Raw genomic sequence first — 21,195 nt, forward strand, 5'->3', positions numbered from 1 at the left:
CCATATCTCCAGTGAATATATCGATTCCATATCGATCAATGGCACTATAAAATCGTATGTTTGTTTTCAGAAGATTAACGAGATGCTGCACTGTGTATTATTGTTATTGCTCTGGTCGTGTGGGTGCATATTGTGCACCTCGATCGATCATCCCCCTTTTACGCGCAAGACGCACACGGCCGATACACCGTGTCATGTGTGTTGTCCTGACGGACCTGACCTGAAACCTGATCCTTGACTAATATGTCATCATGAACAGGTTTGATTTATAATTTATAATGAATGAAGTTAAGTTTAATTCCATTCCATCACCGAGTCAGTCAAGCACAGCAACATTCATTCTGTTGTTTGTTTGGTTCTGTCTGAGTGAGAGGAGGAGTCAGTCCACTATACATTAATCCCTCCCTCCACGTAAACACTGTAAACACGGCCATTCAAACCCTACATTGTTATTGTGGTCATTGTATGTTATATATTGTGTTAAATAGTTGAACATAAACTCGTGTACCTGTCCGAGAGGGAATGCATTTGTTCCCCCCGTGCGCCGTTTCCATGGGGATCCGAATTCCTGACACTTCCTATCGTGTGGGTAAAAAACATAGGGATTGAGTTCCGTATAAAAATGCAGTGGGATTATGGGTAATGTAGTTTTTTGTGTTTGTTTTTTAGCCCATGCAGTGAGTGGGTCAGTGACTCTCAAGTCTCAACCTTATTCATTTCAAGAGGATTCATTTCAAGAGGACATTTCAAGGACATTGTGTGTGTGTGTGTGTGTGTGTGTGTGTGTGTGTGTGTGTGTGTGTGTGTGTGTGTGTGTGTGTGTGTGTGTGTGTGTGTGTGTGTGGGTGCGCGCACGCAGACAGATAGATATAAATGAAAGTAGAAGCAACACATTTAGTTTTTTATTCACAGTTTAATATCTGTGTAAAATATAAAAAACGCACACAGTGACAGAGCTGGGAGTGGATGGGGGGGATGGGGGACAGTCATAGAGTGTCAGTTTATTCTCCATAATTCATCATAGAATGTCAGGTTATTCTCCATAATCGTATCATCGTACATCATCCATTCATTATCAATAGGACAAAATAGCCGATTTGCTCGTCCAAATTATGATGTAAATTCTCCATTCATTGTCAATGGGAGTTTGTGTAAGACGAAAATCTACACTATAGCTGAATATACAGTATGGGGTATATAGAGGGTCTAAAAATAGTTACATAGTGAGGCTTTAAGTTAAATTGTTTGGTATTTTAGTTTTTACTTGTCATTTCATTTGTCAATTCTTTATGCTTCTACCATATCAGAGGCAAATGTACTTCTTTACTCCACTACAATTATTTTAAAACTTTATATTTGCAGATCTTAGATTATTATTATATAACATAGCCCATTAACCACTTTTATATTAAAATAGCCTATTGAGTGAAAAAAGTCCAGTGGCATTTTGACATAGAGAAGAGTATTATTATATTGTAGAACTTCTTCCACCACTGTATTTTCACCATAATTCATCATAGAATGTCAGTTTATTCACCATAATTCATCATAGAATGTCAGTTTATTCACCATAATTGGGGTATACGTTCGAAGTCGTTCCCTTTCAGCAAATGGAAAAAATAACCAATGGATCCAACATTATTATTTTGTTACAAGCTCTTGTTAAAACCTGTCATTGCTTCAATAGGGTGACAGTAAAGTGACTTCTGTGACCCCTTTAATACAGAAACAAAGAACGACTGTATTACTGCATCAAAAGTTATCAACAAACTATACTATAAAAACTGGTAAAACATTGGTCAACTTGTCAAATAATATAAGAAAAGAAAATTGTGAAAATAGCCAATGCGAGGCGTTATAAGCTTGTAAAAAGATTTGCTATTTTCACAATGTTATCTGCGGAACTGAGTCAAACTAAATGCAATCTGGGAACCCATTGGCAAGCAAGGAGGAAATGTGTTTTGTCTAGAGAGATTAAACCTAATCTATAATGCTTCAACTCCTACAATTCCAAGTGCTTGTCAGGGTGGGGGGTTCAGTTCAAATATGATTTTTTTTGGGGGGGGGATAATTTGCGGCCTGACAAGGTTGACAACCATCACTTTCACAAATCTTTAAAAACAATAATAACCTATCTGCAATCTCACACTGCGTTGCGATATATTATGCATAGTGAGCTTGCACATAGGCTATTTCTGCTACTTATTTGTGACAGTAGTATGGTGAAGTAAGTACTAGTACATGGCCTGGATTTATGAAGACAATATAATAGAGCACCGAAGTCGTGTCAAATAAGAATTGTGTTCCAAAAACAAACAAATGAAATGATCCCGCCCGTTTCACTCATAATGAATGTGATGAATCAACTGGTGGCGAAATAATAAACGCTAATGTTACCGCCAACGAATTAGTAAAACCTTCGCCAGACACAGACTGTATTAAATTTGAGTGACTGACTATCGTAAACAATACAGAGACACCTCCCCGGGGGGCGGCGGTGGCTCAGGGGTAGAGTGGCCTTGATGGACCCGCAAGGTTGCTCCCTCACAGTATGTCTTAACAGTGGGCGACAGCCAGACGAATTTTCCGGAAGTGCATTATTTGTCAATGGGACCTGGCAACTACTGGCGATAGAGGCGATAGCAGGCGAACAGGCGATAGTCGAAAAGTGGGCAGAGGAATGTTGGCCGAAAAGATACAAATAATTCATCTGTTGGGCGACGATAGCCAATGAAATTCAAGCGATGCTCGCCGTTGGTCTCCCACTGTTAAACGTACTGTCAGAGCGAGTATAGTAGTGTCCTTGAACAAGACCATGAAGCCCTAATTGCTCCTGATGTGCAGGTTGGTGCCTTGCATGCAGGTTTCCACCAGCCATCTGCGTGTGAATGGATGAATGTAATGCACAATCTATGTAAAGCGCCTTGGATAAAGGCACTATATAAATGCACCATTTTACCATTACCCGACAATATCACCGGGACAGTTTGTTTATTTTTGGACAGCAACGCTTTAACCCATTTTGTCCTGGGAACGATTATACAAATGCCTTCTAAATCTTGACAGTTTTCTGAAAAACCCATGTTTCTATGTCAGTCGTTCTCAATCATTTCCTTGTGAAGGACCCCCAAAAATATATGAAATTGGCCGCCGACCCCCATCTGAAAATGTCGTTCCAGGGACCTCCCAGAAGCAAAGATTTGAGTTAAAAACATTGGCTCTGAAAGAATATATATTCAAAGATTTGCACTACATTTTCACGATTTTTCAAAAATAGCAGACCTACAAGTTCAACAAAAGTTGAGATATGGAGCTGCAAGCTTTCTGCCTGCCAGTGACGATATGAATGTAAAAATCATACAGATGTAATAATGGGGAAGTGCAGTGGGTTGCCGTCGTGTGTCACACCCATCGCTCCTCGCGGCTGTCCAATCACGTGTTTGGATGCCGGTCGTCGTAGTAGTGATGACACTTTGACCTTTTGACCTCCATCAGTCCCCGTACACATGGGAAGTGTCTCTGTGACTCCTGTGATGTCACTTCCTCCGTGTAAACACATATAAGAATCCATGGCAACCGTTCCTCCAGCGTGTCACAGAGCAGGCCAGGCTACGACGGGATACGAAACGAACCTGTGAAGAGAAGAAAATTACAGTTCTTAACTCTACGTATATTAATATTTACCAGTAACACGCCTTAAGGGCGAGAAGGGGAAACAACAGAGTTGTTCACCTGTTCACTTGCATTGAACTCATTTTCCCAGAAGCCCTTGCAAGCCAGTAGATGGGTTAATTTCCGCTTACTATCTACTGTATCTACGTGAGTACGCACGCACGCATGCACGCGCACGCGCGCCACACACACACACACACACACACACACACACACACACACACACACACACACACACACACACACACACACACACACACACACACGCACGCACCTCTGCTGAGCAGCTGCAGATGTCTTCCCTCCTCCTGGACCTGTAGCTGTAGAACCTGCTGCAGAATCTCCTGTCTGAGCGTGTCCTGAACCAGACCCATCCTGTACAGCTTCTGTTCGTTAAGACGCAGCAGAGCACGGCCTGGTGGAGGAAAGAGGTACTACATTAGAGTGTCCTGAACCAGACCCATCCCGGTTAATTAAGACGCAGCAGAGCATGGCCTGGTGGAGGATAGAGGTACTACATTAGAGTGTCCTGAACCAGGCCCATCCTGTACAGCTTCTGTTCGTTCAGACCATATAGTTATATAAACTATATATAAACGAGTAAGACGCGCGAACGCGGGAAGCGAACGCAGATCGTAAATTGCAATAACAATTAGAATAAATGACAAATCACTCGGGACAGACACACACACCCTTTTGTGCCCATATATGGAGCTGAGTGGACCTGGCCCCTTTTGTGCCCATATATGGAGCTGAGTCATTGCTGATGCAACACACTCCATATTTGGATAGCGGGACAGACACACGGACAGACAGACAGACACACACAGACATGATCTGCTAGGTCTCATAGTAAGTGCTCACTGCGTTCGCAATTAGAACTGCACTCTGTTGAGCGCATACTTGCTTGTTGCACACTAGTAGGCCATAAATGGCCTACTAGTGCGCAAGCAGTGCGCAAGCAGAGCGCGCAAGTACTTTCGACCGCTACAAACTGTCAAATCTCAGTTTCTCTGTGAAGGAACGTTTGAAATGTTGATTAGGTTTAACTATTTGCTACCTACCTACTTTATGCATGTTACGTAATGACTACTTGTGCCTGATATGGCATTTCTGCCAGATTACATACATGTATACATAAGAGCATTACCTTTAATTCAGACAACACTAAAACATATCGTCATTACGTCACCATCGAAAACCAATTACACTCTGGCATTGAGTCCTTTAATCCACATCTTTATTACGTCATCATTGAGAGCTAGTTGCGAATGCAGTGAGCACTTACTATGAGACCTAGCAGATCATGTCTGTGCGTGCGTCTGTCTGTCTGTCCGTGTGTCTGTCCCGCTATCCAAATATGGAGTGTGTTGCATCAGCAATCACTCAGCTCCATATATGGGCACAAAAGGGGCCAGGTCCACTCAGCTCCATATATGGGCACAAAAGGGGCCAGTGATTTGTTTGTTGTGGACCTGGCCTCTTTTGTGCCCATATATGGAGCTGAGTGACACTAATTCGTAATTTATTCTAATTGTTATTGCAATTTACGATCTGCGTTCGCTTCCCGCGTTCGTGCGTCTTACTCGTTATACATACTATGTATATATGTATGTATATGTAATTTGTAAGTTGATTAGCGGTATATTGTGGTTACTTTGCGCCAAAAACCGTCCCAGCCAACCTGCCACTTTTGATGCGTATGCAAATAAAACAGCAAATTGTGCCTGATTTGCTGGGACCAGGTTACATACATGTATACACAGGAACATTACCTTTAATCCTCCCAACACTAAAACATATCGTCATTACGTCACAATCGAAGACCAATTACACTCTGGCATTGGGTCCTTTAATCCACATATTTCTTACGTCATCATTGAGAGCTAGTTATACATATACACACCATGTACTCTGGTCCCAGCAAATCAGGCACAATTTGCTATTTTATTTTACAAATTACATATATATAGTGTATGACTAGCTCTCAATGATGACGTAAGACATATGGTCATGTATGTAATCTGGTCCCAGCAAATCAGGCACAATTTGCTGTTTTATTTGCATAATGCATACGCATCAAAAGTGGCGGGTTGGCTGGGACGGTGCATACGGACCGGGCGAAACTATTACTTGCGCGCTCTGCTTGCGCAAGTAACTAGAGGGCGGACCAGGAGCGACTATTCATTTCAATGGAAGTTGCTCAGTGTCGTTTGAAGGACCCGGAAGAATGCTCCACATTTGAGAAGGCCTCCACATATGTCAGGTAGTTGTGAGGACAATGATGCTGTGATGTCATAGTGTGATGTCATAGTGATGTCATATGCATGTAATGGCGTGTTCAGAGAAGGCCTCCACATAGGTCAGGTAGTTGTGATGTCATAGTGATGTCATACCTGTGATGGCGTGCTCAGAGAAGGCCTCCACATAGGTCAGGTAGTTGTGATGTCATAGTGATGTCATATACCAGTAATGGCGTGTTCAGAGAAGGCCTCCACATAGGTCAGGTAGTTGTGATGTCATAGTGATGTCATACCTGTGATGGCGTGCTCAGAGAAGGCCTCCACATAGGTCAGGTAGTTGTGATGTCATAGTGATGTCATACCTGTGATGGCGTGCTCAGAGAAGGCCTCCACATAGGTCAGGTAGTTGTGATGTCATAGTGATGTCATACCTGTGATGGCGTGCTCAGAGAAGGCCTCCACATAGGTCAGGTAGTTGTGATGTCATAGTGATGTCATACCTGTGATGGCGTGCTCAGAGAAGGCCTCCACATAGGTCAGGTAGTTGTGATGTCATAGTGATGTCATACCTGTGATGGCGTGCTCAGAGAAGGCCTCCACATAGGTCAGGTAGTTGTGAGGACAGTGTTTCTTCAGCCAGCGACACACGTCCTGCTGAGACCACACCACCACCGGACGCACCAGGCTGGGCTGGACGGGACTGGTGTGATACAGACCATAGTTATCACTATGGCAACCATTCTGTGTAGGGGAGAGAGAGAGACACACACGCACACACACACACACACACACACACACACACACACACACACACACACACACACACACACACACGCACAAAGTGAGAAAGTGATAGAAGCCAGCTCGTATGAAAGCCAGCATTAAACATTAAAGCTATCTGTGCAGAGAGTGTCTCAGAATCCTCCAGATGAGTGACCATACACGTCCAGGGTCTCAGTATGCTGTAGTTCAGTGACTCTAAAAACCTTTGTCATTCCCAACCCCCCCCCCCCCCCCCCCCCCCCCTGCCGCGGTCAGAATTATTACAGATAATCACAATGCAATCACTGTGTTGGTCACAATAAAGCTGACTGAATTAGCAGGTATACCGTAATGTCTCTGTCGGGAGGAAAACCTCATATGTCCAAAACTGTTACTTTTCAGGATTCTTCAAATTCAAAATTATTTTTGATACAGAGACAGTCATGGCCGGCAAGACTGACTGTTTAGTAACTCAAGACTAACTGTTTAGTAATAACTAATAGTTTAGTTAAATAATATCCCAAAAAATAATAATATCCAAAATGAGTTAATAGCACAGGCAGACTAAATATGTAGAAATGTAAATATGTCAGATGTAAATATGAAATAAATGCTTAAACATGTAGCTAGGTGTAATGTTAGAGTCTAAAGAAGCAGTTTTCTGTAAGACGTTACTCTATAAGCCATATTTCCAAAACTGGTGGGTCAAACTGAACAACCAACATGTCAATTTGAAACTATGATTTCCTGCTTTCACATGACATGAAAAAAATTCAATGACTTAGCCTCAGTCAGAAACGGTCACAAATAGCAGATCTACAAGCGCTGCTATACAGTTGATACTTTTGTATGACGCTGCAGTATGATAAAGTTGGGCATTCATTTATGGAAAAAGTAAAAACATGGAGATAAGAGGTTTCTGCCCGATGACAGCAACGGGATAAGTCTTAAATCTCCGTTATCGGGCAGAGGCAGCGCTGCATGCCTTTGTGTTGTCGTTCCATTTAAAGAGGCTGTCTCAGGATAAAGCCGAGGGACTCACAGTGAACACTTTGGAGAAAAAATAGTTTGTTTCGTGGTGACAGTCCAGCTGTAACAGTGTGTTCCTGCACTGCATTGCATCAGATAAAGAACAATGGAGTCCAACGCAGCGAGGACAACATTAATTATTCTGGCTGACCTGTGGCTGCCCGCTGCACAATGACAACCGCAACAACGGAAATGAGGCATATTTGAATGTTTCACCAGTGGTGGAAAGTAAGTAAGCACATTTAGTTAAGTACTGTACTTATAGGTACTGTGCTTAAGTACAATGTTTTTTTTTTTTTTTTTTTTATGATTTGTTTTTGGCTTTTCTGCCTTTTATTGGTAGTTCCAGTGAAGACGGACAGGAAAGAGAGAGAAGGGAAGAGACATGCAGCAAAGGTCGTCATGAACGGGACTCGAACACTTGACGCGCTGTCAGGCCAGAGCCTGTATTTGGCATGAGCCTGGACCACTAGGCCTGCAGTGGGCACCCCTTAAGTACAATTTTGACATAATACTTGAGTATTTCCAATTTCCAATATACTTTTACTTCTACCCCACCAGGCCAGTGAAGATATCAAAAGCAGCATGAGTCAGACACCGACCCTACCCAAACCCTAACCTCACAGGAAGCCTGCATGCACAGGCTAGTTTTAACCTGCCACGGGATAGTTGTATAACCTGCCACACGTATCATGAACGACGGTGTTGTCGGACTAATGTGATGAAATTCCTTGTGAAGCAATTTCCACACAAGGACAAAGTTTATATATCTTCCACACAGTATAAGGTTATGTCATTGTCAACTTACAGCATATTTCCCACAAGGGCTGGAATAGACGGTCTGCAGCTAAGTGCTTTACTATAGGGAATAGGGATAGATACAATTAAAAAAGAACATCCTGAGCTAGAGTAGACAATACAGCACAAAACAATACCATACCATAAAGGCAGTGCGACGAGGGAGTGTGGTTTATGGTGGGCGTATATTGTTTAATTGTTTCTAGTACTGTGCGTTAATGGATCTAGTAATGGTTCCATCGTCTCCACACAGAGTATGTGTTCCTGTGTTCTGAAGAGACAGGGAAGATATATATATATATCGCTGTTTGGTTTAATTTCAGAAAGCATTTTCTTCCCATAGAGATTTACAAAAAATATTTATATCAATTATTTTAAACCTAGAATCCAGCCATCCAGGATCCTGGTGAATCATGACCACTAAACCTAGGTTTTAAATTGTCTTTCTTCACAGAATCAATGGTGTCATGATTCACCAGCAGGATCCCGGATGGCTTGATTATATAGGCTTAACCCATTAAGGATAGGAACCCCTTTTGGTGTTCCTATCCATTATGTTATACTTAGCTATTGAAAAATAACAGATCTACAACGAGCTTGTAGATCTGCTATTTCTTTTAAATTGTGAAAATGTGGCACAAATCTTTGAATATATATTCTTTCTATAGGGATGTGCCGATGACACATTAATTGCTGTTATGGCCGATATATAACCGATATTACCGATGTCAATATGATCTCATTCTGTATTGAAAAGATCCAAAATCCATTCTGTAAAATACATGTGGGTATCTGCACTGCAGACATATAGGCAAGTCAGATTTAACTTTAATACCTTTATATTTAATATTGTAAGCGTGTAGATCTGTTCAAGCTGTTACTTTGGGCTTGTTTATCTGTAAAGGCAGACTGATTAATCGGACCGATTAGGTCCGATTGATTAATCAGGCCGATGCCGATTAATCTAAAAACAATTACAATTGGCCGATACCGATGTGTTTGCAGATTAATCTCCCATCACTAATTCTTTCATAGCGAACGTTTTTAACATTTAACCACTCTGAACGTTAGTCCCCCACCCCTTAAAAACAACAAGAACATAATACAAATAAAAATACTCAAGTAGCCTAACTAACGTTCAGAACAGACACTCAAAAAAAGGTAATTCATTCTGGTCCCAGCAGAGCCTGAAGATACAGCGCTCTGTGATGGATCTGCAGAGCTGCTGTGATAACAATGGTTTATACTAGAAACAGCACCTTGGAGCCCCGTCCGTCTATTGGTTGCTGCCGGTGTTTGCATGCAGAAAATAGCAGATATACAAAAACCCACAACACGTCCGTCCGTCCGTCCGTCCGTCCGTCTGTCCGACCCGCTCAATGCGTTGAGCAATTTATTGATTTGTCAAAGATGGCATCGTAGCCTTGTTTGACCGCCATTGACCGCCAAAGGACATTTAACCACTTCAACCCTCAGTACTTTCCCTCTCTACACCCAAATGTCTTAGGAACTCCTTTATATCATATATGGCTCTGCATCAATGTAATAAACATATGCGTTGTGAGCCAACGTGAGCCATGATGTCATACATTTTGCGGATTCACTGTTTTGCCTGTTTACATGGAGACAGGAGAGAACGCGTTCTCAAAGATTTCCACTCTGGAAGGTGTTTTCACTTTGTTGCGTTTTCACCTCCTGAAAACACTGTTCTCGTCTAAAGGGACACCAGCAAACGATACTTTATTTTTCCGTTTTCTATGAACACCCCTTTCGCCAACCCCACCTATAGGGTATGGGGCGGGCACTGATGACACGGAGGACAGGAACCCAGGACCTTCTAGCTGTGAGGTGACAACACTACCGACTGTGCCACTGTGCCCACCTTGTGTTTTTTTTGTGCTGATGTTTCTTTTCTGTTTTGTTGTTCCATTTTCTTTTCGTCATGGCTGCCAGTTCCCACCTGATGTTGTGTGGGAGTCCAGACTGCTCCAGACAGTACCGAATGGCCGCTAGCTTGCATAACGTCTTCAGACTAGGACTCAAGTCTAAGACAAAAAGGTCATCAGAGTTGCTCAGAGTCGCTCTGTTGGTTCCTCCAAAGAGGAAGATACGATCTCCCACCATGCAACAGTACATGCCACTAATCGTCGGACACAGCCCTTTCCCCTTGGGCTCAACCTTCTTCCAGGAGAAGCTCTGTGGACTGAATTTCCACACAAATGTTTCATTGAGACATTGTCCATTTACACCACCAAATATGTACAGCTCCCCATTGTAGGCAAAGGCTGAATGATGCCAGCGTCCATCTGGAAGAGGCTGTACAGAACGTGTGCTCAGCCATTCGTTGGACTCTGTGTCAAACACTTTGATGGTGTTGTTGTTGTTGTTCCACTGGCGCCCATAGCCTCCGAATACAAATATCTTTGTCCCGATGACGGTTGCGGAGCAACCTGATGGACTACATGGCGGGGTGCTTCTGGTGTTAATTAAAGACCAGACAAGTGTGGCGGTGTCCAACTTGTACATGTCATCAGTCCACCCACCAAAAATCACATCTGACTTGATTTGTCCTGAATGGACATACATGACCGTCCCCAACACCCAGGCTGAGTGGTTCCTCCTCCCCTCTGGAATAGTCCCAGAAACCCGTGGTTTAAACCATCTGTGGGTGTCCACGTCAAATGCATAAAGCACGTTGCATAAGTCATCTGTACCGCTCGTATCTCCTCCCCAAAGGTAGACGGCATCTCCTATAATCACAGCTGTGTGGCCCGTGCGCATGGATGGAACCTCAAGGTGAGCTTCACTTCTTCCAGGTGTCACTGCAGGGGTCAACTCCCTCCAGCATAAAGACACTGTGTTGAAGACATGCACTTCAATCTGATCCTCGATGTTCCTGTCAAGGTTCCCTCCAAAGTAGTACAGCTCGTGTCTCACCGCTACAGCAGCCCGAGAATGTTCGATCTCTGGTGATCCTTTCTGATGCAACGTCCAGGAAAGCATGTTGTAACAGAACAGTTAAGGGTGAATTGAAGTAAGGCTAATCAACCCGTTGGTTTCCCGCTCTGTAGAAGAATGAAGAGTCTTAGATAACGGTCATGAAGAGTTTATGTTGTGAAGAGTTAGGTCTTGGAGAACAGGATCTGTGGGTGATTCTTGGGATGCGGTAATTTCATGTGAATCTCTCTGAGGCTGCGCAGTGCTTTTCATGCTGCTGGACAGAGTGACGATGTCATCCCGTTGAGCTATGGCGTATATCCATATATGGCCTCCCAGCAGGTCAGCCATGCCCAAATATGGGGTCCCCTCGTTAGAGTTAAGATGCATCAGGCAGTGCCTTATATGGAATTCTAAGTTAGTTGCGCAGTGCAACCGATGACCCGAGGGACATTTTAAAAATGTCTGGTCCAGAAGCGCCAGTCTGATTGATGTGCCCATATATGGGGATCCGGTTGTCCAGGAACGCAGATCCCTTGTACCTTTATATGACCCATGACATAATTATAACCCATGACGATAATTTATATTTTATGCTCAAATATGAGCATAAAACGGGTTGGTTGTCACAGTGCTTACAGCCAAACTAGAGGGCGCTGTTTCACCACGTTGATATCAGACTTTTTTTTTTGGAAGACACCAAACACATTGAGGTCGAGGAGAGATTTTCTCCTCGCCTCCTCAATGTAACAACTTCTTGTAACATTACAAACAACAAAAGGAATGAAAGAGTTGCAACTATAGTGCCTCCCAAGCAGAGTTAATTCACACGTTTGTTAAGGTTATTTATTTTTGTTGTTGTCATTAAACAGAACAGAAACATATTGGAGTCACATCTGTGAGCTTGTAGATCAACTAGGGGAGACATCTAGGGCGCGTTCGGAAATAGCGCACCGAGCGCACATGCAATGCCAACTAATAGGCAAGTGCGCTCCGGTGCGGTATTTCCGAACGCGCCCCAAATGTTTCTTTTGGGTCTGCTGTAGATGTAAAAAAAAAAGCACACCTGTGTGAACTGAGTGTTGCAACTATACTTTTACTGTGTTAGATACTGTACTGAACGGTATACAGTTGTATTGTTAGTTTTAGGCTGCTCAACAGTGCCACTTTAGGTCACCCAGTGGTATTGCAGCTGTTCATTCCCCAAACAGACAGACATTGGGACATAGGGCCACACAAAGCCTGCAGTCATTGGAGTGGTGTGGACCGCTCAAAAAGGAGTAGACCTATAGTATAGTATAGTCCTGTGGGGTGCCGGTCACTAAGTTTAAAGGGGTTTTTGAGTGGTGCAGCCTCTCCAAGGAACAGCAATGTCCGTCCATGTGTCACTATGTATGTTTAGGGTACAAACAGGTGCCAGAGTGGTGCTGTTGAGCTAGAAACGGGGAGAGAGAGAGAGAGAGAGAGAGAGAGAGAGAGAGAGAGAGAGAGTCACTGTTGCCTGCTAATTACAATGTGGAGTGTGCGTGCGAGAGACAGAGAGAGAGAGAGAGAGGGAGAGAGAGAGAGTGAGAGTGAGAGAGAGAGGGATGGAGAGAGAAAGAGAGTGTGAGAGAGAGAGAGAGAGAGAGAGTGAGAGAGAGAGGGATGGAGGGAGGGAGGGAGAGATAACACTCTCTTACTTGTGTGAGAGAGAGTGTGTTGTCTGATCTCAGTTGTCTGCTAATTCCCCCACACGGTAACTCTGTCATTTCTCGACCGTTTCTGACCCGCGGGGCAGCTCGCTGGAACCAGGCCATCACCCTGGGCATCCTGTGCATGCATGTCTGGAAGTTCCCCCCCCCCCCCCCCCCCCCAAACGGAGTTGCACCACTCAGTTCACACAGGTGTGATTTTAAGTGGAACCGTGAGATATCACGTTTGTGATGAGCTGTTAAGTCTGTGTGTAGTTCCTGTGTTGCTAAGCAACTCTGGGGCCATTATAACAAATAACATACGAACTGTACGTCTCTCTGTCAATCTGGTATGTTAATTAGAAACAGCGGTTGAGTGCAGATGTTCTGCACAACCTCGTGTAACCCTGAGAACAGAACAGATCAGGCTAACTGTGACTATACACACCACAGCCCATGTTGGTGGAGTTTTAGTAACTAAAGTGATTTGAAAGTTGAAGTCAACATAAAGTTCAATGTAATGGAATGGGAGTTAAACCCGAGGCAAAGCACTATATAGCTGATATACATATCAGCAAAGCACTATATAGCTGATATATATACTGTATATTTATTTAGACCTGAGGATGATTCTAAAAACAATACTACTCCTGACAGTTGTCTGAAAAACCCATGTTTCTATATCAGTGGTGCTCAACGTGTTTAAACCCATGTTTCTATATCAGTGGTGCTCAACGTGTTTCATGTTTCTATATCAGTGGTGCTCAACGTGTTTAAACCCATGTTTCTATATCAGTGGTGCTCAACGTGTTTCATGTTTCTATATCAGTGGTGCTCAACGTGTTTAAACCCATGTTTCTATATCAGTGGTGCTCAACGTGTTTCATGTTTCTATATCAGTGGTGCTCAACGTGTGACCCCCGGAGTTATCTGTATTTGGCCGAGGATCTGCTATTTTTCAAACGCTAAAGTATAACATAATGCTTAAAACACCAAAAGGGGTTCCTTTGGAAATCTGAAATGACTTATTTCAGATTGGCTCATTCATTTTCACGGACACGTTTGCAGAGGTAAAATCAACATGCAAGTCGTTTAATTTAAAGATATCAGTATTACAGAAGTGATATTGTCACATTATATTCATGTCGGATTCCTTTTGTTCCATCGCAACAGTTCAAGCAAGACCTCTGACATTGCTCGTTTTTTTTTAAGCCAGTGGCAGTGAATCTGCTTGAAAACAAAAGGTGCATTATCAAGTACACAATTGGGCACCCATATTTCATATTCCGTTTGAATTTAGTTAGTCTAGTTTAGTTTAGTTACCGGTAGTTAGGTAGTTTAGTTAGAATTTAGTTTTAGTCATATTGTCCATGTCCATGTCAAAAGTTGTAGTTTAGTCTAGTTTTACATATCATGACATCTTAGTCGACTAAATATGCAGTTGATTTTGTCGACTTAAATGTATTTTGGCGGGCCGTGATGGCTGATTTTACACTTGGTTGCATGCTGAAAATAGACAATCTACTTCTGCTATTTTCAGAGCGCAACCGAACATAAAATGACTTGTCTTTTCTACTGGATCGCTTCTCCACTAGTCCCTCCCTAACATTTTAGTCTAGTTTTAATTTGTCAACGAAATTGTCAATATATGTTTGTTGTTAGTTAGTTTTCATCAATGAAAAATTTAAAAAAATATATACTTTTGATATTTTACTACACTGAAGATTTAGATTATTAATACAAAACATTGATTTTAAACAATATGATATCGAGACAAAAGATTATAATCTGTACAATGAAACAATTCAAACTACGTACAGGGTTCCAGGTCAACAAATGAACCTGACATCTGTCTAAATAACATTTAAACCTTTGCATTATGCATGGGCGTCAAGACTGGGTCAAGGCACACGCACGCACGCACGCACGCACGCACGCACGCACGCACGCACGCACGCACGCACGCACGCACGCACGCACGCACGCACGCACGCACGCACGCACGCACGCACGCACGCACGCGCAGCTGTATTAGAGTGTGGTGTTCTATTTTAAGGCTTTGCTAAAAGGCTGTTGGAGCCAGCAAGCCGCTGCAGGCTGACTGGGGGACACAGAGGACATGTCTTTGTCTCTTTGACAAAGTGCTTATTTGTTACAATGAATGAATGACCAGAATGAGTCTATCTATCTATCTATCTACAGTATGGACCTCTGAGATGCTGCCTTATGCTGACAGAGAGAGGGGGGGGGAGAGAGAGAGAGAGAGAGAGAGAGAGAGAGAGAGAGAGAGAGAGACTTACAGAGGATGAGTGTTGCTACTGTAGCAATGCTACAGTGAAATGGACACATAATGCAGTATTTCTTATCCATTTACAATGTTCTTGTCAGAGAGAATACGTTTAGTTAACAAACTGTAACATCTCATCTTTGATCATCTCGGCAGCACCAAAAGCCACATACAGCACAGCGGCCAGAGGACACTCAACTGGAAAAACGGGGTCATGGTTTGCATTTCTTATTCATGATGACTCCCTCGGCTTCCGTTATATGCAAAGTAGAAACACTATACAGATATGCTGTGCACAGCAAGTTAGAGACTTAATGTGTTTCCGTTCAGCCGCACATTCCGTTATAGGCAATTAACTGTCCCTGTCTGTGAGAGAATAACGATGAGGATTATTATCAGATAAATGTGAAGCCCACTGTCAGCATAGGGTCACGCTGAGGCCAACTATCACACTATTACTGCAGGATTAGAACGCCATTATCCTTCCAGTCCATATATGGGTCTTCAGCAAGACAGTATAAATGGCTCCATTTTCGTCACCGCTATAAACCCCTTATACCTAAACTTCTTTGCCTTTTTTTTTTTTTTTTTACTATTTTGCTAAACATTTAGTTAAAATAGTGAAAATGGCCAGTCTACAAGCTCACAACGTGTCAATGTAAGATTGGCTAGTTGAACTATTAAAAAAAGAAAAATCTAAATAGAAAAGAAAAGACAAATAATTTTAGGGATATGGGGTTTAGTGGTGACGAAAATGGAGCCCGTTGTCTGACAACAATACACATTGAACAGAAAGGATCGAGGGGTCGCGCAACTCGTAGTAAAATATATTTATTTATTTCATACTGTATATGAACGTTTAGGCCGAAAATGCCTTCTTCTTACTAAGGGACATTTCACCGCTGCAAGAAACTGCAGTTCCTCAATGTTAATAGTATTTGTAGTAGATAGCACAATTTGAAATTTGCACCCTAAAATAAAAATGAAAAAACATTAAGGGCCTTTCAAACGTGAAGCGATATAACGCGCCTATAGTTCATTTTCAATGAGACCTACGTTTTTGCGCGGAGCACTGGGGAGCAGTTGCGGTGCGACAACGCAAGCGTATTTACGTGAGCACGTTCCCGTGAAGCAAACCTCTCGTTGATCCAGGCAACAACGCCTGCGTTCTTCGCTTCCCATTTGAAAGGCCCTTTACACATATAAAAAACCCCAGGAAAGTGTTTATTGTGTCATAAACATGATTAAAATAAGCTCTGGTTGCAAAAGGAGTGAAGCGGCCTTTTGACATTAATCCAATATATTATAGGCATATACGAGAACAACGTTGGCCTTTTCGTCTCTACTGTGTCCACAATTAAAAATGTGTCGGCAGCTACGAGGGTGCGGCTATACTCTTATTATTATTAGTGTTTTATTCATACCGCTGCCCCCCCCCCCCGGCCCGCATGTTGCAGCCTACGGCTTGGTATGCTTGACATAATTCGGCCCTCCGGGGGGGAAGCTAATTGGAGAAGCCTAAAGTATATACCATCTATATGCTTTACACATTACAGCCCGTGTTCCACTTGACCTAGTTCCGACCCCCCCATGCACACTTCACCCCTTTTGCAATCATATTTTAATGATGGTTGGGGAGACAGGAAACACTTTCCTGGGGTTTTTACATGGGTTATGTGTTTTTAGATATTTCAGTATTTCAAAGTGTCCATGGGCCCCATGGACACTGGGCTCACTTCCTTCCTGGACTACAATTCCCATAATGCTTTGGTGCACTTTGAAATACTAAAATATCTAAAAACATACATATTACCCACATAAAAAAAAACCCTGTCAGGTGTAAAGGAGCAACTTGGACACTCAGGCATGAAGGAAGCATGAGTTCAAGTCCATTGCTCTCCCCTTGTCCCCCATATATGGGGACTAGGTTGGTGGAGGGTGTGTAGAGCCCAGGATCACATTAGATGATTGACACAGGAGTGAAAAATGGGTTACAAAATCGTGGGATAAAAATATATTTAAAAAAAAAAGAAATACTAAAATATCTAAAAACACACATATTACCCACATAAGAACCCCCAGGAAAGTGTTTCTTGTCTCCCAAACATCATTAAAATATGATCTGGTTGCAAAGTTGATATTAGGTTCATGTTAAACCTGGTGTATCTATAGCTCCTTTTGGAACCTCATATATGCGCTTTAGCTCAGAGAAGAGGTTCCGTGTCAGGATATCCCTGCATCGGTGGAACGGGGGTTGAGCCGTCCAAAAACAATCTTAGCCACCTGGAATGTGTTAGTGTTTAGTCTAGTTTTAGTCGACTAAATATCATAAGATCTTTGTCGACTAAATCTACAGTTGATTTAGTCGACTAAAATGTATTTTGGCGGGCCTTGATGCCGTCGTAATGGCATCAACTGCGACGCGTTGTGAGTTGTAGATCGGCTATTTTCAGCATGCAACCAAGTGTAAAATGACTAATACTGCATGTGTCTCTTCTCCACTAGTCCCTTCCTAACATTTTACTCTAGTTTTTATTTGTTGACAAAATCGACAGTATATTTAGTCATAGTTTTAGTCATCATATAGCTTACGGTAGTTTTCATTTAGTTTCCATGTAGTTTTCGTCAGTGAAAAAAGGTAGTCGACGAACATTTTTCGTCATAGTTTAGTCGACAAAAACAACACTGTTGCTGGGGGCTGCTGCATGCAGTAACTCTGAGGACCCTCCTACAGGGGGCGACAGACCTACCTGGACAGGCTGCGTTCCGGGCTGCTGCAGCAGCTTGACGGGCCGGCCCCCGGCCCCCGCCGCCGTCTTGTTGTGACCCCGCCCGTCGTGCCAGGTGAGGTTGCCCCCTGCTGTGCGTTGTTGGCGCTGCGACGACGACGTCAGCTGCTGTTTGAAGTGGTCGGGCAGAGCGCGGTACTCCACCGCCGGCCGGCAGAAACTGAAGCTGGACGCGGCTGACCGGGGGAGAAGAAAAAGGAGTAGGTAAGTATAAGTACATTTTATTCATAAATCACTTTTCAAAACAAAGTTACACAGTGCTGTACAGTGGTGAACAACAAGGTAATAAAACAACCATCAAATTAAAAAACAGGATTAATAATACATTTTAAGGAAATGAATAAAACCTTATATGTTTTAAACGCAATACTGCCTCATCAAAGTTGGTGTTGTGACTTTAGATATGGAGAGAGGTGGTGGAGTTGGCTGCTTTAGCAGACAGTTTGAGGGTCCAATGGAGTTAAGAGGTTTTGTCCAATGCGTTTTTTACTACTTTTCATTGGTTCAATATTTTTGAAACAACACACAAACATAAAGGGTGTTCAATATAGCACTGATTTATGGAAAAACGGACAGCAAATAATTATAATTTTGGTGGTCCTTGACATATGTTGCTGGGAAGAGGAGGCACCCTCTTGGTAGTGCCATATTATAGTCCACCACCATCTTCTTGGTCGTGCTAGCATTGAGCCAGAGGCGGTTTGCCTTGCTCCAGTGCACAACCTCCTTAATCAGGCGTGCTCAACAGTGTTGTCACCTGGGATGCAGCTGTCGGCTGCAATGTCATCTGAACAATTCCGCAGGTGACAACTGACACACGTGTCAGTTGTCACCTATATGCAGAATTTTTGATGCGCCCGTGATGTTCACCAGCACCTCCGAACAGACAACCCTGCAGTCTCACATGCCTTGTCCGTTTTTAGTCTTGTCCATTATTTTATTATTCCAATTTAGGGGGGGTTCAACATGGTAACATTTTGATAGATTTCAGCCATCACTTAAGTTGAAGTTACTTTAACAAATATGCTATATTTCATGGTCTAAATTCACATATGAGTAAACTAAGGCACCAATACTTGTTGTTTCAGATCATGTTAGGCAGGCTTATGTATTTATTTATGACATTTTATGACTTTTATATACATTTTTGGCATTTTTGGCATTTTTGCCTACAAATTCTGCAGGATATTATACGGAGAACTTTTACCCAATAAAGTCCAGAAGGGTATTGTCTATGCCAAAATGTATTGAATGAGTAGTGCCCATGATGTGGGAACGAAATTAATTTTCTAGGCACTTTTTCTTGAGTCGCAGCATGACCTAGATAATGAGTGAAATACGTAAACCCTCGAGTCTCAGTAAAACAAACCTTATATTACAGCTGTATACAGCTGTATGCCTAAATTGTTGCCTACATTTTACAATTTACAATGTAGGCATTTATCAGACGCTCTTAATCCAGAGCGATTTACAGTAAGCAGATGGTGATACATAATATACATTAAAAAAACAGTCATCAAGAATCATAAGTAAGCTAAGAACCCGGACCGCTTGTTTCTGTATCTTTGAAGAGAACAAACTTATCTTGCACTTTAATATGCTTGAAGTGTTCCTGATCTAAATCTACAGTGATCTAATCTTGGGTATGCAGATGATATACTGTGGAGTTGTTTACATAAAGTAATGTGGCAGCTGCTGAACATAATGCTGCTGTTGGTGCATAAAATATAGATACGGAGATCACATGCACGTGTACTACATACTGATGTTCTCTTTCTGTTTCGCTCTTTTTGCTCTCTCTTTTTTAGATTTATTTTAACAGTTGTATTATTATTATAATTTTTATTATTATCACCTATAATGATGCATTGTCTAAAAGAAGCCGAACAGAATTAAGTTGAAATATTATGTACCTGTACCTGTACCCAAGATGTAACAAACAATAAAGCACAACTGAATCTCTTCACTAAAAGCAAATTTATACAAGCTCAAAACGCAGCTTTGTTTGTGAGCTTGTAGATCAAATTTCCCCCCCAAAATTCGGCATGCTGGGGTTCAAGTGTTTAAAGGTGCAGTATGTGGTATGATGTGTGTGCGTGCGTGCTAGTTAAGTGTAAAGCATGCCAGGCATCCTGTCTTTCAGAGTTAAAGTTATTTAGGGTATTCTATTTTCTGTAAACTGAGCCTCTGCTCGGAAACATGACACTATGCAGTCAGGAGTGTGTGTCTGTGTGTCTGTGTGTCTGTGTCTGTGTGTGTGTGTGTGTGTGTGTGTGTGTGTGTGTGTGTGTGTGTGTGTCTGAGTGCATGCGTGCGTGTGTGTGTCTGTGTCTGAGTGCATGCGTGCGTGCGTGTACAGAAAATTGGAAACACTGCAGTAAAGTAAGAAATCACAATCATGTGAAGTGAGGGGCGCTTTTATCATCATACATATACATCACCATACATCAGCCAATCAAATCATCACATTCCGTGCTGCAAACATACCTACACACGAAGCTGTGCATAGGAGGGGGCTTGCGCCGCTAAAAATACCTCAAAATTGTACTTATAGGCCCCGTTTAGACTGCAGTCAAATCAAGTCAAATCTGATTCAAATCTGATTTATTTTCTCAAATCTGATCCGACCGTTCACACTGCCGTTTGCAAGTGATCAGATCCGATCTGTGCCACATCTCCTCAAATTCCAATCCCACCATGTGACTTGTATGTGACATTTAGATGTCACATACTTATTTAGACTTATTTAAACAAGTCGGATTGCTATGATATGATAATGATATAGTAGGCTACTTTATTGTCAGTTCACACTGAAATTTGTCTTGCAGCCAAGTATGCTGAACACATATACACACATTTGACATAACACAAAGAACAAAGAACATTTACATACATAAAGACATGAAGACAAGAGCAATATCCACCGCCTAGATTAACCCGTGGCTACTACAACTACTGATTAAGCCTCAAAGTTGACTGGTGTTGTAAAAGTATTCTTTCAAGTG

General features: G+C 42.4%; 1 protein-coding gene across 1 annotated transcript in view; it reads right to left on the reverse strand.

The window, feature by feature from the left end:
• Nucleotides 1-947: 947 nt before the first annotated feature.
• Nucleotides 948-21,195, reverse strand: part of samd10a (sterile alpha motif domain containing 10a) — a 29,200-nt gene continuing 8,952 nt past the window's right edge. The window contains exons 2-5 of the mRNA XM_080762725.1: nucleotides 18,152-18,366; nucleotides 6,485-6,656; nucleotides 3,947-4,087; nucleotides 948-3,632 (exon numbers count right to left, since the gene is read on the reverse strand). Of these exons, the coding sequence (XP_080618851.1) occupies nucleotides 3,610-3,632; nucleotides 3,947-4,087; nucleotides 6,485-6,656; nucleotides 18,152-18,366 (551 nt within the window). The 3' untranslated portion in view covers nucleotides 948-3,609. The remainder of the gene's footprint in view (nucleotides 3,633-3,946; nucleotides 4,088-6,484; nucleotides 6,657-18,151; nucleotides 18,367-21,195) is intronic.

Source organism: Protomyctophum bolini, assembly GCF_963924005.1.
Source record: "Protomyctophum bolini genome assembly, chromosome: 5".
Taxonomy (NCBI): Eukaryota; Metazoa; Chordata; class Actinopteri; order Myctophiformes; family Myctophidae; genus Protomyctophum; species Protomyctophum bolini.